The sequence below is a fragment of the Haemorhous mexicanus genome, chromosome 15 (assembly GCF_027477595.1).
Source record: "Haemorhous mexicanus isolate bHaeMex1 chromosome 15, bHaeMex1.pri, whole genome shotgun sequence".
Lineage (NCBI taxonomy): Eukaryota > Metazoa > Chordata > Aves > Passeriformes > Fringillidae > Haemorhous > Haemorhous mexicanus.
Genome location: NC_082355.1, coordinates 7,947,034 through 7,963,628, shown reverse-complemented (window position 1 = coordinate 7,963,628; position 16,595 = coordinate 7,947,034). Strand labels below are relative to the sequence as shown.

Here is a 16,595-nt window from a genome sequence, read left to right as displayed (position 1 = left end):
CACAGAAAACTTCTTTTCATTTGGCTCCTGGAGGCCTCGCTCGATCCAGCCGTGCCTCACTCACCTTTTCACCATCCATCCCAGGTGGACCTGGCAAGCCCAGCTCTCCCTGGAGGGAGACAAAGAAAGGGGAGCCCATAGTAAATTAAATTAAGGATTCATCCTGGCAAAACATTGTGCAAGGAAATGAGTTCTTCACACACAACTGTTGTGGTTATGTGAATTACTGCCAGGCTTAGGACCAAGGAGGTGTCAGTGACCCACCAGCATCACCAGCTGATCTGGATATTGGCACAGAGACCTCAAAAGGCCCCAAAATCCTGTCCCATCCTATTCTTTCAAGAGATACTTTTCTACAATTATTCTTTTTAAGAAGCAGCTGGCTGCAGGTTATCGACTCTTGCTTGTGAAGCGGGAGCACAGCAGGGCCTGGGACACAGCACTGGGACAGCAAAGAGCACACAGGGAGGGTGGGAATGAGGGGGGCTCAGCACAGCCACAGGACTGCCAGCCCCTCTCACAACTGCTTCTCCCACTTCTGCCTCTTGCCACAGACAAATGGGGGAGTCTCAGAGGAGTTGGGATTTTGTCTGTCAGGTATGGAACTGGGACTGGACTCTTTCCTGGACACCATCCTCTGGAAGAAGGCCAGAGACAGGTCAACAAAATTTTGGCTTTTGTGTGAAAGCCACTGTGTTTTCAGCCAGAGAAAGGGCTAAATAGCACACACAGCCTCAAAGTCCTCTGCAGGCAGCTTCAACTGCCTGATTTTGGCTTGGGAGATTCTTCATGGAGAGCTGCTAACAACCATGTAGCTTGGCAGAGGTCAGGCTCACCTTGGGACCTGGAGTGCCTTGGGGACCTGGTGGCCCTGGGGGACCTGGTGGACCCTGAAACACAAACAAAACAGGCTTGGTGGTAACTGGCATGGACATGGCTGTGCTTGTGCTGTGGGGATGAGCACTCCCAGCCACCATCTGCCACAGACACTCAGGTGAGTGGGATTGCCTGAGCACGAGGTGAGCTCAGCTGCCACAGAGTGCCCAAAGCTCCTCTGCCACAGGGCTGTTCATGCAGAACACCACGCAGTGGGAGCCAGTCTGGTGTGCAGCTGCAAAGACATGGGCTAAGAGGCAAAATGCCTTTAGCTGGAGGTGGCATCCCCATTTGATGGTCTCTTTTTACATCCTGCCCGCTCCAGCCAGCCAGCCTGGGAAGCAGTATCGTGCTGAAAACAGTGTCAGCCAGCCAGGGAGGTGCAATTAAAGAGGGGAAAAAAGGAGTTTGTGTGAGCACTAACAACAGGAAAACCTTGCACACTTAAAGAAGTTATTTTTCCTGGGCACTGTTGGATGCAAGGACCACAAACCACCTTGAGATGAACAAATATTTTCCAACTTGCAAATTATTTCAAGCACCAAAATTTGTGGTCTTGCTCAGATGGAAGCCAAGCCAGTATCATATCCTGGAGCACCTTTCTCCATGGCTGCGCACTCAAATGCTGTTACACTTAGTCACAGTGGAGCCTTTCCAGAGCCTTGTCCTTGAGACAGGTCAGTGCACAAACACTGCAAACAGCGAGTAAGCAGGAAAACAGCAAAGTTAGTGAGGTTCAGTGATGTGCCCCTCAGCAGTCTCTGCATGCAGAACAAGGTACAGGCTCTGGGTCCAGCAGATGAAGCCTCCAGACATTTGATGGAGCCTCTCCAACCACTGCACTCCACTCCCAAAGCTGCGTGCCATGCGGACATCTGGCAAATGGAAATTACCAGCACTTTGTGTATCCCTGCAGCCTGTTATAAAACAATTAGGGTGGTTCTCAAATATGCCTGTAATTAAGTATTTATTCTATTCAGCTTATTTATTTCTAATGAAAAGGTCAGGGCACTGTTCAGTTGGGCAGGTTAAGGCTCGGGTGTCCTTCCGCTTCCTCCCACATCCCAACTGCTGCCATCGAGCTCCGCCACCGCTTTTGCTGCTGCACCTTCAATATCCTCAGCCCCCAGAGGCAATCAGCTCTTTCTTCCCTCCCAACCAGCTCTGTGCCAAGACAGAAATCTCAGGAGGAGACACAGGACAAAGGTGGACACCCTGTCACAGTGGATGTCAGTCCTTTTGCACAAGCCTTGGTGCAGGGCTCACCTTGAGCGCGTCCAGGATTCGGCCGTCGTAGTCGATCACGACGGTGTCTCCCTGCTCCCCTTTCAGCCCAGGGGGACCCTGCAGGCAGGGATGGATCCTGTTTAATCCTACAGCATGCAGAGGTGGCTGCTACAAAAGCAAAGACCTGACACGCAGCGTTTGGGGGTTATCAGCTTACAAACACCATGGATTTAACCAGTCCTTAGTCTGGCAGCTGGAACTGTCAAACCTCAAAAGGCCATCAGTTTGTGTAATGGAGAAGAGCATAAAAATCCTCATTTGATCACCCCTATTCCCAGCTTCCCTCTTGCAGAAAAAAGGGTCACAGAATGGTCATGAGTATAAGAAAATTGGACTTGACTGATTTTCCATGCCAGTATTCAGTACCTGTCCAATCATTTGTTTAAATATGCACCATCTCTATTTTCTGACACTGAACTGATTCTGAAGCAATTCATCCACATACTAAGCAGAAAGAGGTGGTGGGGAACAGCTAAAGTTGAGAAAAACATTGCTCCACAATGAAATCCTGAACATCCATACCCGGGGTCCAGTGGAGCCAATTCCTCCCTTCTCACCAGGTTCACCCTGAAAATCAAAAATCACATTTGTTTTTCAATGAGACCAAGTAAAATAAAAATATTTATCTTAAAAATACTGTACCCACCCATAAAGATATGCTTTAGATTAATAAAAATTATGACACCAACAAGGGACTGCTTCTCCTAGCAGAAAATAGATTTGACCTGGGAGTGAATATATTTAGCAAAAACCAATGTTGGTGTAACAGCAAGAGAAGTAAGAGGAGGTCTCATTGCAGGGGGAGGGGAGTGGCCAGCTTGGGGCTGTGCTGCTCTCCAGCTCCTCTCCCTGCTCCCTGAGCTGAGCTCCATCTCTTTGTGCTGCTTCCACATGGCTCCCTTTGCTTCAGGCTGTGTTTTGCATGTGGAAAGTTTCAGCAGAGATGTTTAAACCGTTTTCAAGGGGGAGTGTAAGGAAAAGCTCTGTGCCAAATTGTTCCTTTTTTCTTCTTTTTTTTTTATTTTTTCCCCCACTCTCCTTTTCATAATTTTTTGGGTTTTTTTAATTGAAGGGTTTTAAAAAGTCATAGTAGTCTTATAGTAATGACCTGAAATTCTGTTCTGGATTTAAAAGATGTCCCATTTGTCACATCCATGTTGATCCCCTTGCTGACCAAGTTAAAGCTCTCCAAAAGGTAAAAAATGGTAAAAATTTATAGAAAAAAACCTGAATTCAATCAGCACTGCTACTGTGGTTCTAGAAAGAGTTTCCTAAGGTTCACCAGACCCCCACTTTCTTTCTTACACACACTGTCTTGCCCAATAAGGAATCACAACTCTTTGGTACAAAAAATATTAGTGCATCCAGATCCTACTAAATCCAAAGCAGCTGAGGGAGTAAATAGCAGCCCATGGATGCTATCTGTGTCTTCTCAGCACCACCCAACAAACCCAGATTAATTTCATCTCTCAGTAGCTTTGGAGCTCAGGAGGACAGGACAGCTCACAAGTGCTTGGGGCTCTGAAGCAATTCCACAGCCATCAATAACATGGGATCAAAATGTGATCAGAATTCTACAGTTTTTGAGGAAAAAGGCAATTCAGTGGAAAATGTGCAAGTAGATGACTTACAAACTCTTATAGTGATCTCTGCTTGAACCCAGCTTTCATCATATCACCAGGAAAAGTTAAAACACTCCTAATCTCACTCCTTTTGTGTCAGTTTTGGCACTTTATGAGGCTTTTAGAAGGCAAAGGTCCAGAACACCTCCTCAGCTGGAATCTTCTGCCTCAGCAGTGCTGTGCCCAGAGCTGCAGCTTTTCCTTACCTTCAGTCCTGGGAAGCCATCTGTGCCATTCTCTCCCTTGAGACCCACACTTCCTTTTTCTCCCTGAAAACAAAGCCCTTTAGACAAATGCTGTACAGGGAGGATGGAGATAAGATTTCTTCAGGTTATCATTTTCTTGATTTATCTACACTTTACACACAAAAGGGAGCAGAGCTCTGCTTTCAGTTGTGAAACACATCACCTTGCCCAGGTGCAAATGGGGAGTTTTTGAGATAAAAGTAAAGATTTCAGAATCAGCAGTTTGGCTGCAGGTGGTGTGTTCAGTCATGAAGCTGACCAGAAAACCACAGCATAGAATAATAAATTCACAATGTTTTGTGTTGGGAGGGGTCTTGAAGATCATCCAGTCCCACCCCTGCCATGGCAGGGGCACCTTCCACTGTCCCAGGTTGCTCCAAGCCCTGTTAAACCTGGCCTTGAACACTCCCAGGGGCAGCCACAGCTGCTCTGGGCACCCTGTGCCAGGATCTCACCACTCTCACAGTGTTTTAATCTTTTTCCACACCAGAGGAGAAATGTTTCTCATCCTGCCCCAGCTGGTGCAAAAACCAGACAGCAAAAGATCACACAGAATCCCACAGAATAATGAGGTTAAAGATGCTGCCCATTAGAGGGACACAAAGCAGAACATACCTTAGGGCCCACGAGTCCTGGTTCCCCAGGGATCCCATCATCACCCTGATGGAACAAAACACAAAAAGTGAAATACACAGGCCTTGTACACACTTAGTAGGTTCCAACACATCATTTGACCTTGCTGAGTGCTGCACAGACACAAAACCCACTCAGGTTTGCAGGCAACCAGGGGAGAGCAGCAGCAAGGAGCACAGGAGGCTCCAGTGTGCTCCCCTGCTCCCACCCAGCCCTGCCTCCCTGCTCCTGGGAAGGTGGATGGGCATCTTCCAGAATTTGCTTACAGCAGGTTCTGGCAAAGATCTTCTCCTACCTTCAACAGAAATGAAACATTAAATTCCTTAAGGCCTTCTGGGGTCCAAAAGCCCTCCTGTAGCTGTTTCATGAACTTCATCACAAGCCACCAACACCCTCTGCCAGGAGGAGGTTTTCTGGTTTTGCTTGCGCTTTGTTGTTGTCCTGGAGTAAAACCACTTCATGGATGCTGACAAGATTAGTTTTACCAGCCAGTTATGAAATTTTTAAGCCAAATTCTGGCCTGAAAAATGCCCATGGCCACCCCTGTTTTGGACCAAATCAGTAAGAGGGGAAGGCTGGGCCCTCTGAGTGCTTTGACTTCTCCTAAAAGCAGTGATTTATCCATTTCTCTGTGGCACCACTGGGGTGGAGAGCTTGGGCATGTGAATCTCTCACAATCTTCAATGCCACACCCAAGCAGCATTCCTGGCCCTCCAGAGGACATTTCCCATGGGACTGCAGTGCTGCTGGGTGATGGCCATCCCAGGAATTCCAGACCCCTTCCCTGGGCAGAGAACATCCTCCAGGCACCTCTTGGTTCATTGAATTATTGGAGAGAAAGGGCTCGAGACCTACTGCTTTGCTTGGCATTTGTAATATAAATATAATACTAATAATACTAACACTATCACTCACGCTAATAATAATAATAATAATAATAATAATAATAATAATAATAATAATAATATATTTAAAATCACCATGTTACCTTTTTTCCCTGGACACCAGGCTCACCCTTCAACAGCAACATCAACAGAAGAGAAAGAAATTTAGGGACATGACAGAAAATATGGCAAATTATGTAGATAATAAAAATTCATTGTAAAATTAAAATACTTGGCTTGTGCTGATCATATTTTTCCCCCCCAAATGCAAGAAAGCACATTGCCATGGCACAGCAGATTGCAGCCCCCTGCAGCTCCCTCCAGCCCCATTTCCAGTTTTGAGCATGGACAGTGGATGGGATATTGAGGAAGTGACACATTCAAACATTTACACCCCAGCCAATGCCTTGGAATTTTATATCTGGTATATATCAATGGGCTCAGGTCCACTACAAAATGCTTATTTTCATCCCCACCCCTCTTATGCAGCATTATTTCAACAATTCAGGTTAAAATTAGACAGATTATTACCCACCTTTGGTCCTGGAGGTCCTCTGGCACCCTGTTGAATACAGGAGTGACAGATATATTTGTTTGACAACAGAATAAAACAGGATAAAAAAATCTCTAGGAGTATTTTAATTCCAAGAAAAAAAAATGACATAGATGTCAACTTCTCATCTTCCCTTACAAATAGAGCTGTATTTTTTCTCTCTGCTCCCAGTAAATAATATCCTTTTATGGTTCATGTATTTTATGTATGATAAACACCTTTTTATCCAATGTAAACCTTAGCAATTTGGAGTCACAATGCCAGGTGGCTTCAGAGGGGCAGGAGTCAGGACACAGGAGCACCACATCCCTCCAGAAGAGCCCAGGGGACACAAAAACTAGCCTCTTTTCTCCCCAGGGCATGTAGCCCTGGACAAACATCCATTTTAGGGCACCTATAATTCCATGAGGGGTTTTTGTCCTCCATAAGCAACAACACAAACCCCCTTGGTGCAGTGAGCTGAAGGGTGATGTACAGTGGGGATGAGGGGCACACACACAGATGCTTCTGGGCAATACTGACCATGACTCCATCCTCTCCTGGCTCGCCTTTGAAACCCTGCAAAAAATAAAAAGACCAACATTGAAACTATTACCTCTCATTCTCCAAAATGCTCGCAATAATTGGAATGTTCCACTGTGTTATGCTTTAGTCTATTTTTTACTAAATAAATTGCCAGTGGTCTTCAGATTTGTACCAGGTCATCCAAAGGGTATGAACTAGGCAAGAGATCTCCTGGCTGTGTGAGTTACAACCAGCACCTGCAAACACACACCCCAGGCCCAGCTCTTTGCTCCAAAATTGAGATGGAAGGTTCCCTCCTGCTCCCCTGCCCCACACCCCAAGGCTTTGCTCTGTGAGCAGCCTCTGGAACCCAGCTGTGGCTCAGGCTGGGGTCTCAGTTGTTGTGGTAGCAGCTCTGGGGAAGGGGACACCCTTCACCCTGCTGTCCCTGTGGGTGGGAGCTGCCTGGCACGAGCTCACTGCGCATCTCCCGTCCTTACAGGGGAGCCTGGGGGTCCTCTTGGGCCATCCTTTCCCGTGTCACCAGGAGGCCCCCGAGCACCTGGGGGTCCTGGTGGACCAGGGGGGCCCGTGGCTCCATCTCGACCTTGATCACCCTGGAAGAAGTTCACACAGACATGGTGAGACGAAGCACTGTTGGCAAGGGGTGGTCTCAGGGTGTCCACGACACATGCACTGCATCCCTGGGCCCCCAGCACCCTGGCCTCTGCTGACCCAGAGAAATTTAACTGCACCTTCCAACTGTTGAACTTTCAGCTTTCCCAACTGCAGATGGGAAAGATGAAAGTGAGTTCAGCAATTTGTGCCATTTGGGTCTGGTTCCACAACCAGGATTGTGCTGAACAAGATTTAATCTGCTTAATCCCTTACCCAGTGACTGTCTGCATGGAATCCACCAACACAACAGCACCCAGAGCAGCCCAGGCTCACACCATGCTGGCAGGGAGCATGCACACACTGCCAAGGCTCAGAGCACCACACCAGGAAACCACACAAAAAAGTGGCAGTGCTTAATGTCACCCTCTGCAGCCAGCCACGGTCACACACAAACCTCCCCAGCCACTCACACCCTGTGGATTTTGGGTGCCCAGAACTCGCTATGTCCCTGCAGGTCTGATGGGTGCCACTCCCAGGGGGAGCACCCCGTGGGGCGGATTCCAGGCTAGGAATCAGCTCCTGGCCCCCCAGCAGCCAGCCCAGCCCAGCCCAGCCCCGGGGCTGGCCCATCCATGGGCTGCACAATGGGAAGGGCGGCCTCGTAAATCTTTTAGCAACATCTGGGAGAGTCACCACCGAGGGCTGGGTTTAATATGTGGTCCACCCTCAAATCAGGGACAAGTGTGGGATTTTTCAGAAGTCCTTAAGTGACTTAGCAGCACAAGTCTCATGGCCTTTCAACAAGATCTGGGCTCCTAAATCACTTGCATCCTTTTTTAAAAAACCCAATTGTAAATGCTGAACACTGCAACCAATTATGTCAAGTTGAGTCTCCCACTGAATTTTTCCTAATTACAATGTCCCATTTAGAGTTCAAGGATTTAGATTACTCTAGTTTTAATGCATTGTATTTTACAATACCAACACTGTTTATATCAAATTTACAGGACTTTGCTGCTTGATTCCCAAATCTCACAAAGAACCAAATGCTAAAACCCCTTAGTTTTATGTCCCTTTACTCTGACAATGCCTGCCCCCTGAATAGCAATGGGATTTCAGTTAAAACTCCCAAACAAGCATCTCTAAACACAGCCATGGTTGTGGCAATTTAAAATAGCATCAGCCAGAAAGAGAAAGCAAAAGCAGCTCAGTCACAGCAAACCAGTGGCAGCAGATTTGGAGTCTACCTTGAGCACTCGCCGGCTAAAGACAAGCTGATCATTAGCCAGAAATCCATGACTGAAGTGGGGAAAAACCATCTACATCCAGGGAAAGTGGGAGGCAGAAGAAGAAAAAGCAGCAGTTTAAGATGAAAGCACAGGAGAAGAGCAAGTTTTAAAGGCTGTAGCAATATATAACATTTATTTTTAATAACTAGTTGGTACATTAGAAAGTAATAGTCTAGAGGTAGCCAACACTGGGGTTTAAGGTTCTGGATACACTGGATCTTTGTAACGGGACACAGACTGAGAGAAACAAGTATTTTTTCATAGTTTACTGCACAATAGGACATTCAAAGCAGCTGGAGCAAGGATTCCCCTACTGCAGAATAAAGAGTATTATTCCAGTAAACCCCATAGGGGATGATATATCCCAGCATTTCCCTGAGACCAAATACTGTATTTGTTTTCAGAGGCTCAAATGAATACTGATGTATTCCCAGCCTGCAAATTGCAGATAAATCTCCCAGATTTATATGATGCAAAAACAATGTATTTAGACTGTATCAGTAGTCATTGCTATTGTGTTTTAGCCTTTCCACTCATCTGTCTGAGGAGAAGCAGGAAGACATTTCCTTTCTCAGGACACCACGTGCATCTCCCTTTCCCCCATCCACCCATCCATGGGGGAATCAAGAGGGTGGAGTGAAGCCACAAGAAGCCCTGTGGGAGCACACAGCAAAGCCTTCATGAGGGTTTTTGGAGGTTTCTGGGGAACAAACATATTTTCCAGATTACCAAAGAGCTTTTAAACCTTGCACACCAAGAACAGGTAACCCCAAACCTGTTTTGGGGGGAATAGTGCACTGGCAAGGCCATCTCCTGCCCAGCCTCCCAGGACAGATGTCTTAACACCACCATGTCAAGAAGAGAGGGAAAAAGTAAATTCAGAAAAAACTAATCAACCCCAGAAAATAAGCCCCTACCAAGAATTTTTTTCAAGATGAAGAGAGGGGCTTTAAGCTCAACACTCAGTTAAATGCAGCTGCTTTTGGGAAGAACAACCCTGAAATATTGAGAAACTAAAATTAATGAGGACATCCAGAACCCTTGCACGTGGCCAGGTCCTCCAAATACTACAGAAACCACCAAAAAGACGCTAGTGAGAGTAAAGGGTTTTGTGGTAGACAGAAGGGACACAGTTCTGTGGCTCATTATGTGCATAAAGTACAAAAAAGCATCACATGGGATTTTTATAAACCCCACAGAGCAAAACAGGAACTGAATTCTTTTTCTTGTCCCTCAGAATGGTGGGCATCATCCAAATAAGCATGTTCCAAGCCCAGCCCTATCTGTTTTAATGGAAAACAACAATTTACATTTGCTCTGAGGCCAAACACAGCATATCCCACTAAATCCAGCCATCACACATTTAATTTTAAACAGCTCCTGTTACAGATGGGCCCATGAGAGGTGAACAGCCCTGAGGGATTTTAAATAGAGAGACACCATCCCTGGTTCAGGAAACATCCAGGCTCCAGGAGAGGGGTTAAGTATGATGGAGTAACACATTCCTGCTCCACAGTTCCCAGAGCATCGGGTTGCAAGGCACTGGGCTAACAGGCCATTGGGTCTGACCCCGTCTAGCAATGGAATACTGGAGCACAGAAACCTTGAGCACTGGTAATTTTCAGCTGTAGACTCCTTGATGTAGCCATTTCAACATAACACTGCAAAGTCAGCAAATAATAAAATAAAAGTATCCATAGGTGTCTGTTGCCTGTCACAGAGAGCTCTGCAGGATGCTTCCTGTGCTGAGTTTTTATCTGCAGTGTGAGCTAGGCCAGCAGTTATAATATTGCAGAAAATAAGGGAGTAAAAGCTCCTTTTGTACCTGCACTGAGCTGCAGAGCTGCTTCAGCCACACCAGTGCTTGACCCCAGCAGACGCAGGAGATGCTGGAGCCACCTCCACCAGCACTGGCCATGAGCAGGCAGTGCCACGTGGGCCATGCAGACAGAGCAGCTCTCCCACCAGCTGAAGCTCATTTTCCCCCTCTGAAGAGCAAAGCTGGTGCTGCTGCCACAGGCACTGTGCATCCTCTGGCCCAGATGTGCAGGGATTCCTCAGCCCCACCATTTGTCTGAACATCTCGTCTGTCAGTAGGAACAAGATCACCCAGCTGAGTTCATAAATCCAGAGCAGCTGGCCCAGTGCCAGCTCAGGGAGCAAGTCAGGCTTACAAATCCAGTCTTTTCCAGGGGTGCAGCAATATATTCAATTGTGAGAGAGAAGCACAGGCATGAATTCTGTGATTCTGTGATTCTGAATATCAGGGCACAGCTGTCCCAAACCCAGCAGCATCCTGCTTCAACTCTGTCTATCCCCCCAAGAGCATAGGGGACCTGTTAGTGATTTTCCCCTGTAAATACACCTCCATGCATACTGTCAGTACATTTGTGCACATTTGTTCCCCATCCTGAGCAGGTGAGGCTGCACAGCATCCTCCCTCCTGCTGCTTACAACTAGGAGCATTCAGTGATGAGGACAACCCAAGGTGATCTCCTTCCTCAGCTTTCCAAAATCACCCTCCAGCATTTCCCACCAGACACACTCCAACGTGCAACAATCTCTGGTTTTGTCCATGCTGCTGGCAGGTGTTTATTACAGAAAGAGAAGCAGTGCAGACATGAACAGATTCAGTAGCTAATCCCTAATTGCCATCACCTCACTCCCACCACAGACAGTCCCTCCAAAGACACCCCAAGGACTATTCTCTTGTAATTCATCACTGCTAATGATAGTGTTTCAGTGTTCACTGACACACTCTATCCTCATTCCACGGCCCATGGACATGACCATTTACAAGGAAGAGGGCACTGGATACAGTCCTAGTTATTTATCTTCCCATTAATGCAGTGAGTTGCATTGACACATCTTTCAAAATCTAAATCAGCTAAACAAAGCCACCACTGAAACTTGAGGAGTAAGATAGATTAAATTCAGAAATAAAAAGTAATTTAGACCAGATGGTATTGAGGAGTTTTGCCTCCTATTCACAACCCTGAGTGTCAGGAGACATAAAGGGAGCTATTTTCAAAGTCAGGCACCTGCTATTAGGTCTACTTGTGCATGGTTCTGCCAGGCTTTTTTTCTCTCATTTTTCTCCCAAATTGTTTTTGAGCCTTTTTCTCACTGTTCTGCAAAAAGTCATAAATAAATCAAAAACTGAAGCAAAATCTGGACAAATGCAGATCAGGATGAAATCTACCCCCAAAACACAGCACATTTTTTTGGTAGGTGAAAACAAAGGACAAGTGTTACCTTGAGAGCTGGTACCTGCCCTGCAAGTCCAGACAGAGCCTGCCCCAGAGCATCTCCTGCAGCAGGAGGTGAGTTCCACAGCACCCGGCAGCACAGAGCCTTTGGAGCCTGAGCAGCACCTCCTCCAGCATCCCGAGTTGCTAGCCCCAAAGTCACCCACACCCTGGCCAAGAAGTGAAACTCAGGTCCCTGTGCTGCTGCATCACCTCTTAAAGGCTGTTCTGAGCCCGTGGGAGGGCACTCAGACAAAGTGAGGCCTTACACTGGGCCCCTCCTTCACCACCCAGGCTGTAAATCCATCTGAGAAATTTTAGGGGCTCTCTGAGCCCAAGGGTGACATTTCCAAACACACCCAAGGCAATTGGGAGCTGCTTCAGAATATGACACCAACTTCTTGGAGTGATTTTACAACCTCCAAGGGAAAAAAGAAAAATGTCTCTGAAGCATCTCTACTCAACATTAACCACTGAGGTCCAGGTTATGTTTCCAGCAATGATATCTAACCCAGGTCAGCCAACTCTTGAGTGCCAGCTCCAGTCTCCTACAGTGACAGGTACACCAGGATTCCAGCACATCCCCACAATGGGGTTTGCAGCAGGTGCCCATCATCCACAGACAACCACACCTCAGAAACGCAGAAATCCCTCTGCAACAGAGCCCACACCTTGTGGTGAAACCTCCCATCTCATCCCAACATGGGCCACATCCCCCTTGTGTCTCATGGAGACCTGTCCTGATTTACCTCAGTAAATTCAACTTTGTGCAGCTCCATGAGAGGAAATTTCATGAAATTCTATTAATTTCTGTATTCTATAGCCAAAAGAGTTTTCCCTCATCACACTGTTACTTTAACCCCTTTATATTCAAAGGCAGCCTGGATATCACCTGGATGCCATCCTGCTCCCAGATGTGAAGCTCAGCAAGGGAGGAGGAACATTCCATCCTGCACAACGCTGTGCTGGACCTCTCCTTGGAACACCAGACCCTACCCCCACATACTGGTGCTCTAATGACAACAAATATGGAGCACAGCCTCAAGAGAAACTTCAAGAGAAACATGAGTCTGTCTCTGAAACTGGAAGAGGAAATCAGGGATGAGAAGGCTCAGTAGAAGCAAAACCCTCCATGAGGTACCCAAAGATCTTCCACTCCTTTTTCCTCATGGCCAAAGTTAGGAAAACCATCCCCACAAAGAGCTCCAGAGGCAAAATTAAACATTTCCACAACTGTTACCATACTGTTTACAGCAAGGCTTTGTTTTGTGCAGTGACTAAACCTAACCAGATTTTAGAATAAATCAGTGTGCTGCGTCACCACTTACCCTTGGGCCAATGTCTCCTGCTTCCCCCTGCAAATCAGGAAAAACAGCAAAGGGTCAGAGTTCAAATCTCAGCCCTGAAGGACTGAGCACAGGGTCAGCTGGACACGGGTACAGCACACAAGGGAAGGGGCAAGAGTCCTTCCTATTGTTTAATATATTTAAAATGAGGGAGGAGAAGGTTTTGAGACAACACAATAGGGAAAGATTCTGCCCTGGCAGGCAGTGAAACAGATAATAAATCAGAAATAGCAGTTTGTTTCCAACTCTAAGGCTCTCCTAGCAACTGCTTATGTCCTTCACATGTGAAAATTAACTTCACTTTCAGTAATGACCTTCTTTGGCTCCTCTGATTGCACGGGTGTCATGCAAACTCGATGGAGCCCAGACCCCTTGGAAGAATGAAGAGTTTTATACTCTCGTCACCCTCAGCGGCTTACCAGAACCCTATAGCATATGGGAGCTTTAAGACCACACTTGTCCCCCCACCTTTTTTGCAAATTCTTCCTGCCCTTCCCTTCTTGGGGCTTTTCTGAGAGCAATGTGAGAGCCCATTCTAACAGCTCCAACAAAACCCAGCTGGGTTATTGGGGCAACCAAGAATTACAGAAACAGGAGGATATACAGGAACTGCTTCCCCAAAATCCACATGTTAATGCAGCCTTTACCTTTTCCCCTTTTGGTCCTGGAGGTCCCTGGAAACACATAAGAAGAGTCCAAATTAAGGAATAGCAGAATCACCAATGCAGGTGACATTAAAACCAAGCAAATCACTTTCATCAGTTCACAAATTCTGAGCCACATTCTCTATTATTTTAAGGAATATGTGCTACTATTTTTAGTTGTGCAGTGCTTGACATGAGCAACACTTTACCAAAAAGCACCCATGAGGTGTTGCTCCTGCCTGGACACAGTATAGAGGACCAGAGCAGGGCAGGCAGTGTGGCAGCAGCTCACCACCATGTGACTCGAAATAGATGCAAAAGATACTGAGGTATTAAATCACTTCTAGAAAAAGCACATGCTCAGTGTATCATTACAACAATTATACATCTGTTTGAAATAAACAAGGAGGATGGGCTGCTTTCCCTGGCCTGTTGCTGAAGGCATCATTCATCTTCCCTCTGAGCAGCTGTCTGTAGGACAGGCAGGGGGACTGCAGCCCCAGAGAGAACCCCAGAGCAGCACTTTGATGTGTCTGCTCTGCATTTGCCTTCCAACCCAGAAAAGTACCAAATCTTGGTACCAGTGAACAGTGTGTGCTGAAGCGGGACCAGAGGGGGAAGGTCAGCAGAGGCAGCAGCATCTGCATTCCCATGCAGCCTCCCTCCCACTGCTTTTCTCTAAACAAGGCTGCTGGCCCCTTTCTGTCATGGAAGAGATCATCAGCAGTCTGTTTTGAGTCTGGCTGTGTGATAAGTTGGCTGTGTCACTGAGATTTCCCCTGCCTCTCGCTCAGGGTGTCACTCCTGCCCTGAAGTGGCACCCCAGCCTGGGGGTGCTGGGCTGTGCTCTGGGGTAGGACTGCCCTCCCAGCATGAGGTTTTGCTAATGAAAGCCAAGTGTTTTCTTGTCTAATGCTTTATTTCTAGATTTCATTCACATTTGCTATCCTCAGGGTTAGGATAAAAACCAACCACAGCAATGTATGGCTATAACAACACACTCCCTCACTGGATGGAAATAAATGTCTGGAGTGGCTTTTCAATTGCAAAGACTGAATGACTTTTACCCACTTGGAAATCCCACTTGGTTTAAGACCAGAATTTAAAAAGATTTCATATGGGGCTCTGTAGTGAAGGTGGTGGAAGAGAATGGGGTTTGTAGACAAAATATGAAGCTGTGGCCTTCTGTAGGAACCATTTAGTGGAAGGAATCAGAGCTGGCAAGGGTTCAATTAGCATAAAAATAAAAGAGTCTGCATTTCTGTAAAAGCAGTAAGAAAAGAGTGAAGCACCTGAATATCCAAAGGGCTTCCAAGCAAAAATGAAGTCAAGAAAACAGCTCATAAATTAATCCAGTCTGTTCCAAAAAGTATTTCATGGACACTGGGCACCCTCAAGCAGTTCCCAGCTCAGGTCCTTTGGAGGAAAATGGAACCTGCTTTGGGATCAATTATTTTTATGGTATCACTCTGCAGTGCCAGAAGCACCCAACCAAGATCACTGACTTTGCTCTTTGAATGTGCTACTAGAGTTTATTCCCCAAATTTGGCCTGATGCCCATCTGCAGCCTGTGCTCCCCAAGCTGGGGCAGGAGGGGAAGAGGCAGCTGAGATGAGCTGATAGGTAAAGAAAAGTTCACCTCCAGCTCTGCCGGCCAGCCTTGGCTCAGAATTCAAACTTGCATGGAATAATCTTCCCAAGTACAATTGTTCCTCCTAAACAGTTATATATGTAGCACTAAATGAGTAATAGTTGAGATAGTGCCTACTTATTGTGGAGCAGCATGAACAAAGACGTTATATTTGGCACTTAGTGCTACTTACTGGTTTGCCATCCAAGCCAAGAGGCCCCTGAAAAAGTAAGGAAAAGAGAATATTATTAAAAAAAAAAAAAAGTTTCAAACATAGCATTATCAGATATGCTCTGAAAGAGACTCTACTTACTTAATCTTTGGCTATGATTCTATGATTTACCTACTCCTCCATCCATGCAATCCAGCAGGAAGGTTTCACAGAGGCACAGTAAGAGGCATCAAACAATTTGCAGAGTGTGAAGGAGGGTGAAAGGAAGCGACAGGATTAGTGACAGGGGTAAGGTAACACTGCTCTGGCACTTGGCCTGGGACTCCCTGAGGTTTTGAAAGTCAAAACCAGCAGCAGTACAACATGCTTGATTTGCTTAAACTGACCAGATCCATAAGTGATTCACATCAACCTTGGATCTGAGCTATTTTTCCTAAAGCACTCAGTTATCCCAGCTCTTCCTCAGGTCTCCTGTTTCTAGGGTTGCTGCACCAGTATTGAAAGTGGTGAATTCCACAGCATTTCTGGCACTTAGGCCCTTAATTATCACCAAACCACTGAATGTGTTGGGCCAAAGGAAACACTGCTTTTGATAAGGGATGTGTAGAGGAAGGAAGCACAGATGCTCTAAGGCCAAAGCTGCCCCTGTCATCAGCTGGAGCTGGCACTTTTGGGGACAAAGTGACACCCACCAGTGTTACTGTAAATCCACTGCCTGTGGCAAATGCAAGAGTTCCCCCAGCAAAGCTGCACCTTGGGAGCAGCTCCAGCTCTCTCCTAGCCCTGCCCTGTACAGCCACACATGTGGAATATGCACATCCTCTTCCCAGCCTGCTGGGATGAAACATCTCCCACATTACAGCCCTGAGAACCATGAGGATCTGCCAAGCAAAAGAAGTCTGGGCTGTGGTACAGTGTTCTCTGTTTTTCTTAGGGAACTGATTGGGGTCATTCTTTTTTAGTTTATCTTATTTCTGTCATAAGGAAATTGAGCAAAAGAGGCAAAGGTGGGTAAGAGGAGGCCAATGGCTGCATTAAAAACAG

General features: G+C 46.6%; 1 protein-coding gene across 1 annotated transcript in view; it reads right to left on the bottom strand.

Annotated features, from left to right (window-relative positions):
* COL23A1 (collagen type XXIII alpha 1 chain) overlaps positions 1–16,595 on the bottom strand; it is a 171,405-nt gene that overhangs the window by 8,354 nt on the left and 146,456 nt on the right. Inside the window, exons 6-19 of the mRNA XM_059860251.1 lie at positions 15,573–15,599; positions 13,753–13,779; positions 13,088–13,114; positions 8,470–8,541; positions 7,105–7,221; positions 6,623–6,658; positions 6,083–6,109; positions 5,652–5,678; positions 4,646–4,690; positions 3,992–4,054; positions 2,686–2,730; positions 2,143–2,220; positions 837–890; positions 65–109 (exon numbers count right to left, since the gene is read on the bottom strand). Of these exons, the coding sequence (XP_059716234.1) occupies positions 65–109; positions 837–890; positions 2,143–2,220; positions 2,686–2,730; positions 3,992–4,054; positions 4,646–4,690; positions 5,652–5,678; positions 6,083–6,109; positions 6,623–6,658; positions 7,105–7,221; positions 8,470–8,541; positions 13,088–13,114; positions 13,753–13,779; positions 15,573–15,599 (690 nt within the window). The remainder of the gene's footprint in view (positions 1–64; positions 110–836; positions 891–2,142; positions 2,221–2,685; positions 2,731–3,991; positions 4,055–4,645; positions 4,691–5,651; positions 5,679–6,082; positions 6,110–6,622; positions 6,659–7,104; positions 7,222–8,469; positions 8,542–13,087; positions 13,115–13,752; positions 13,780–15,572; positions 15,600–16,595) is intronic.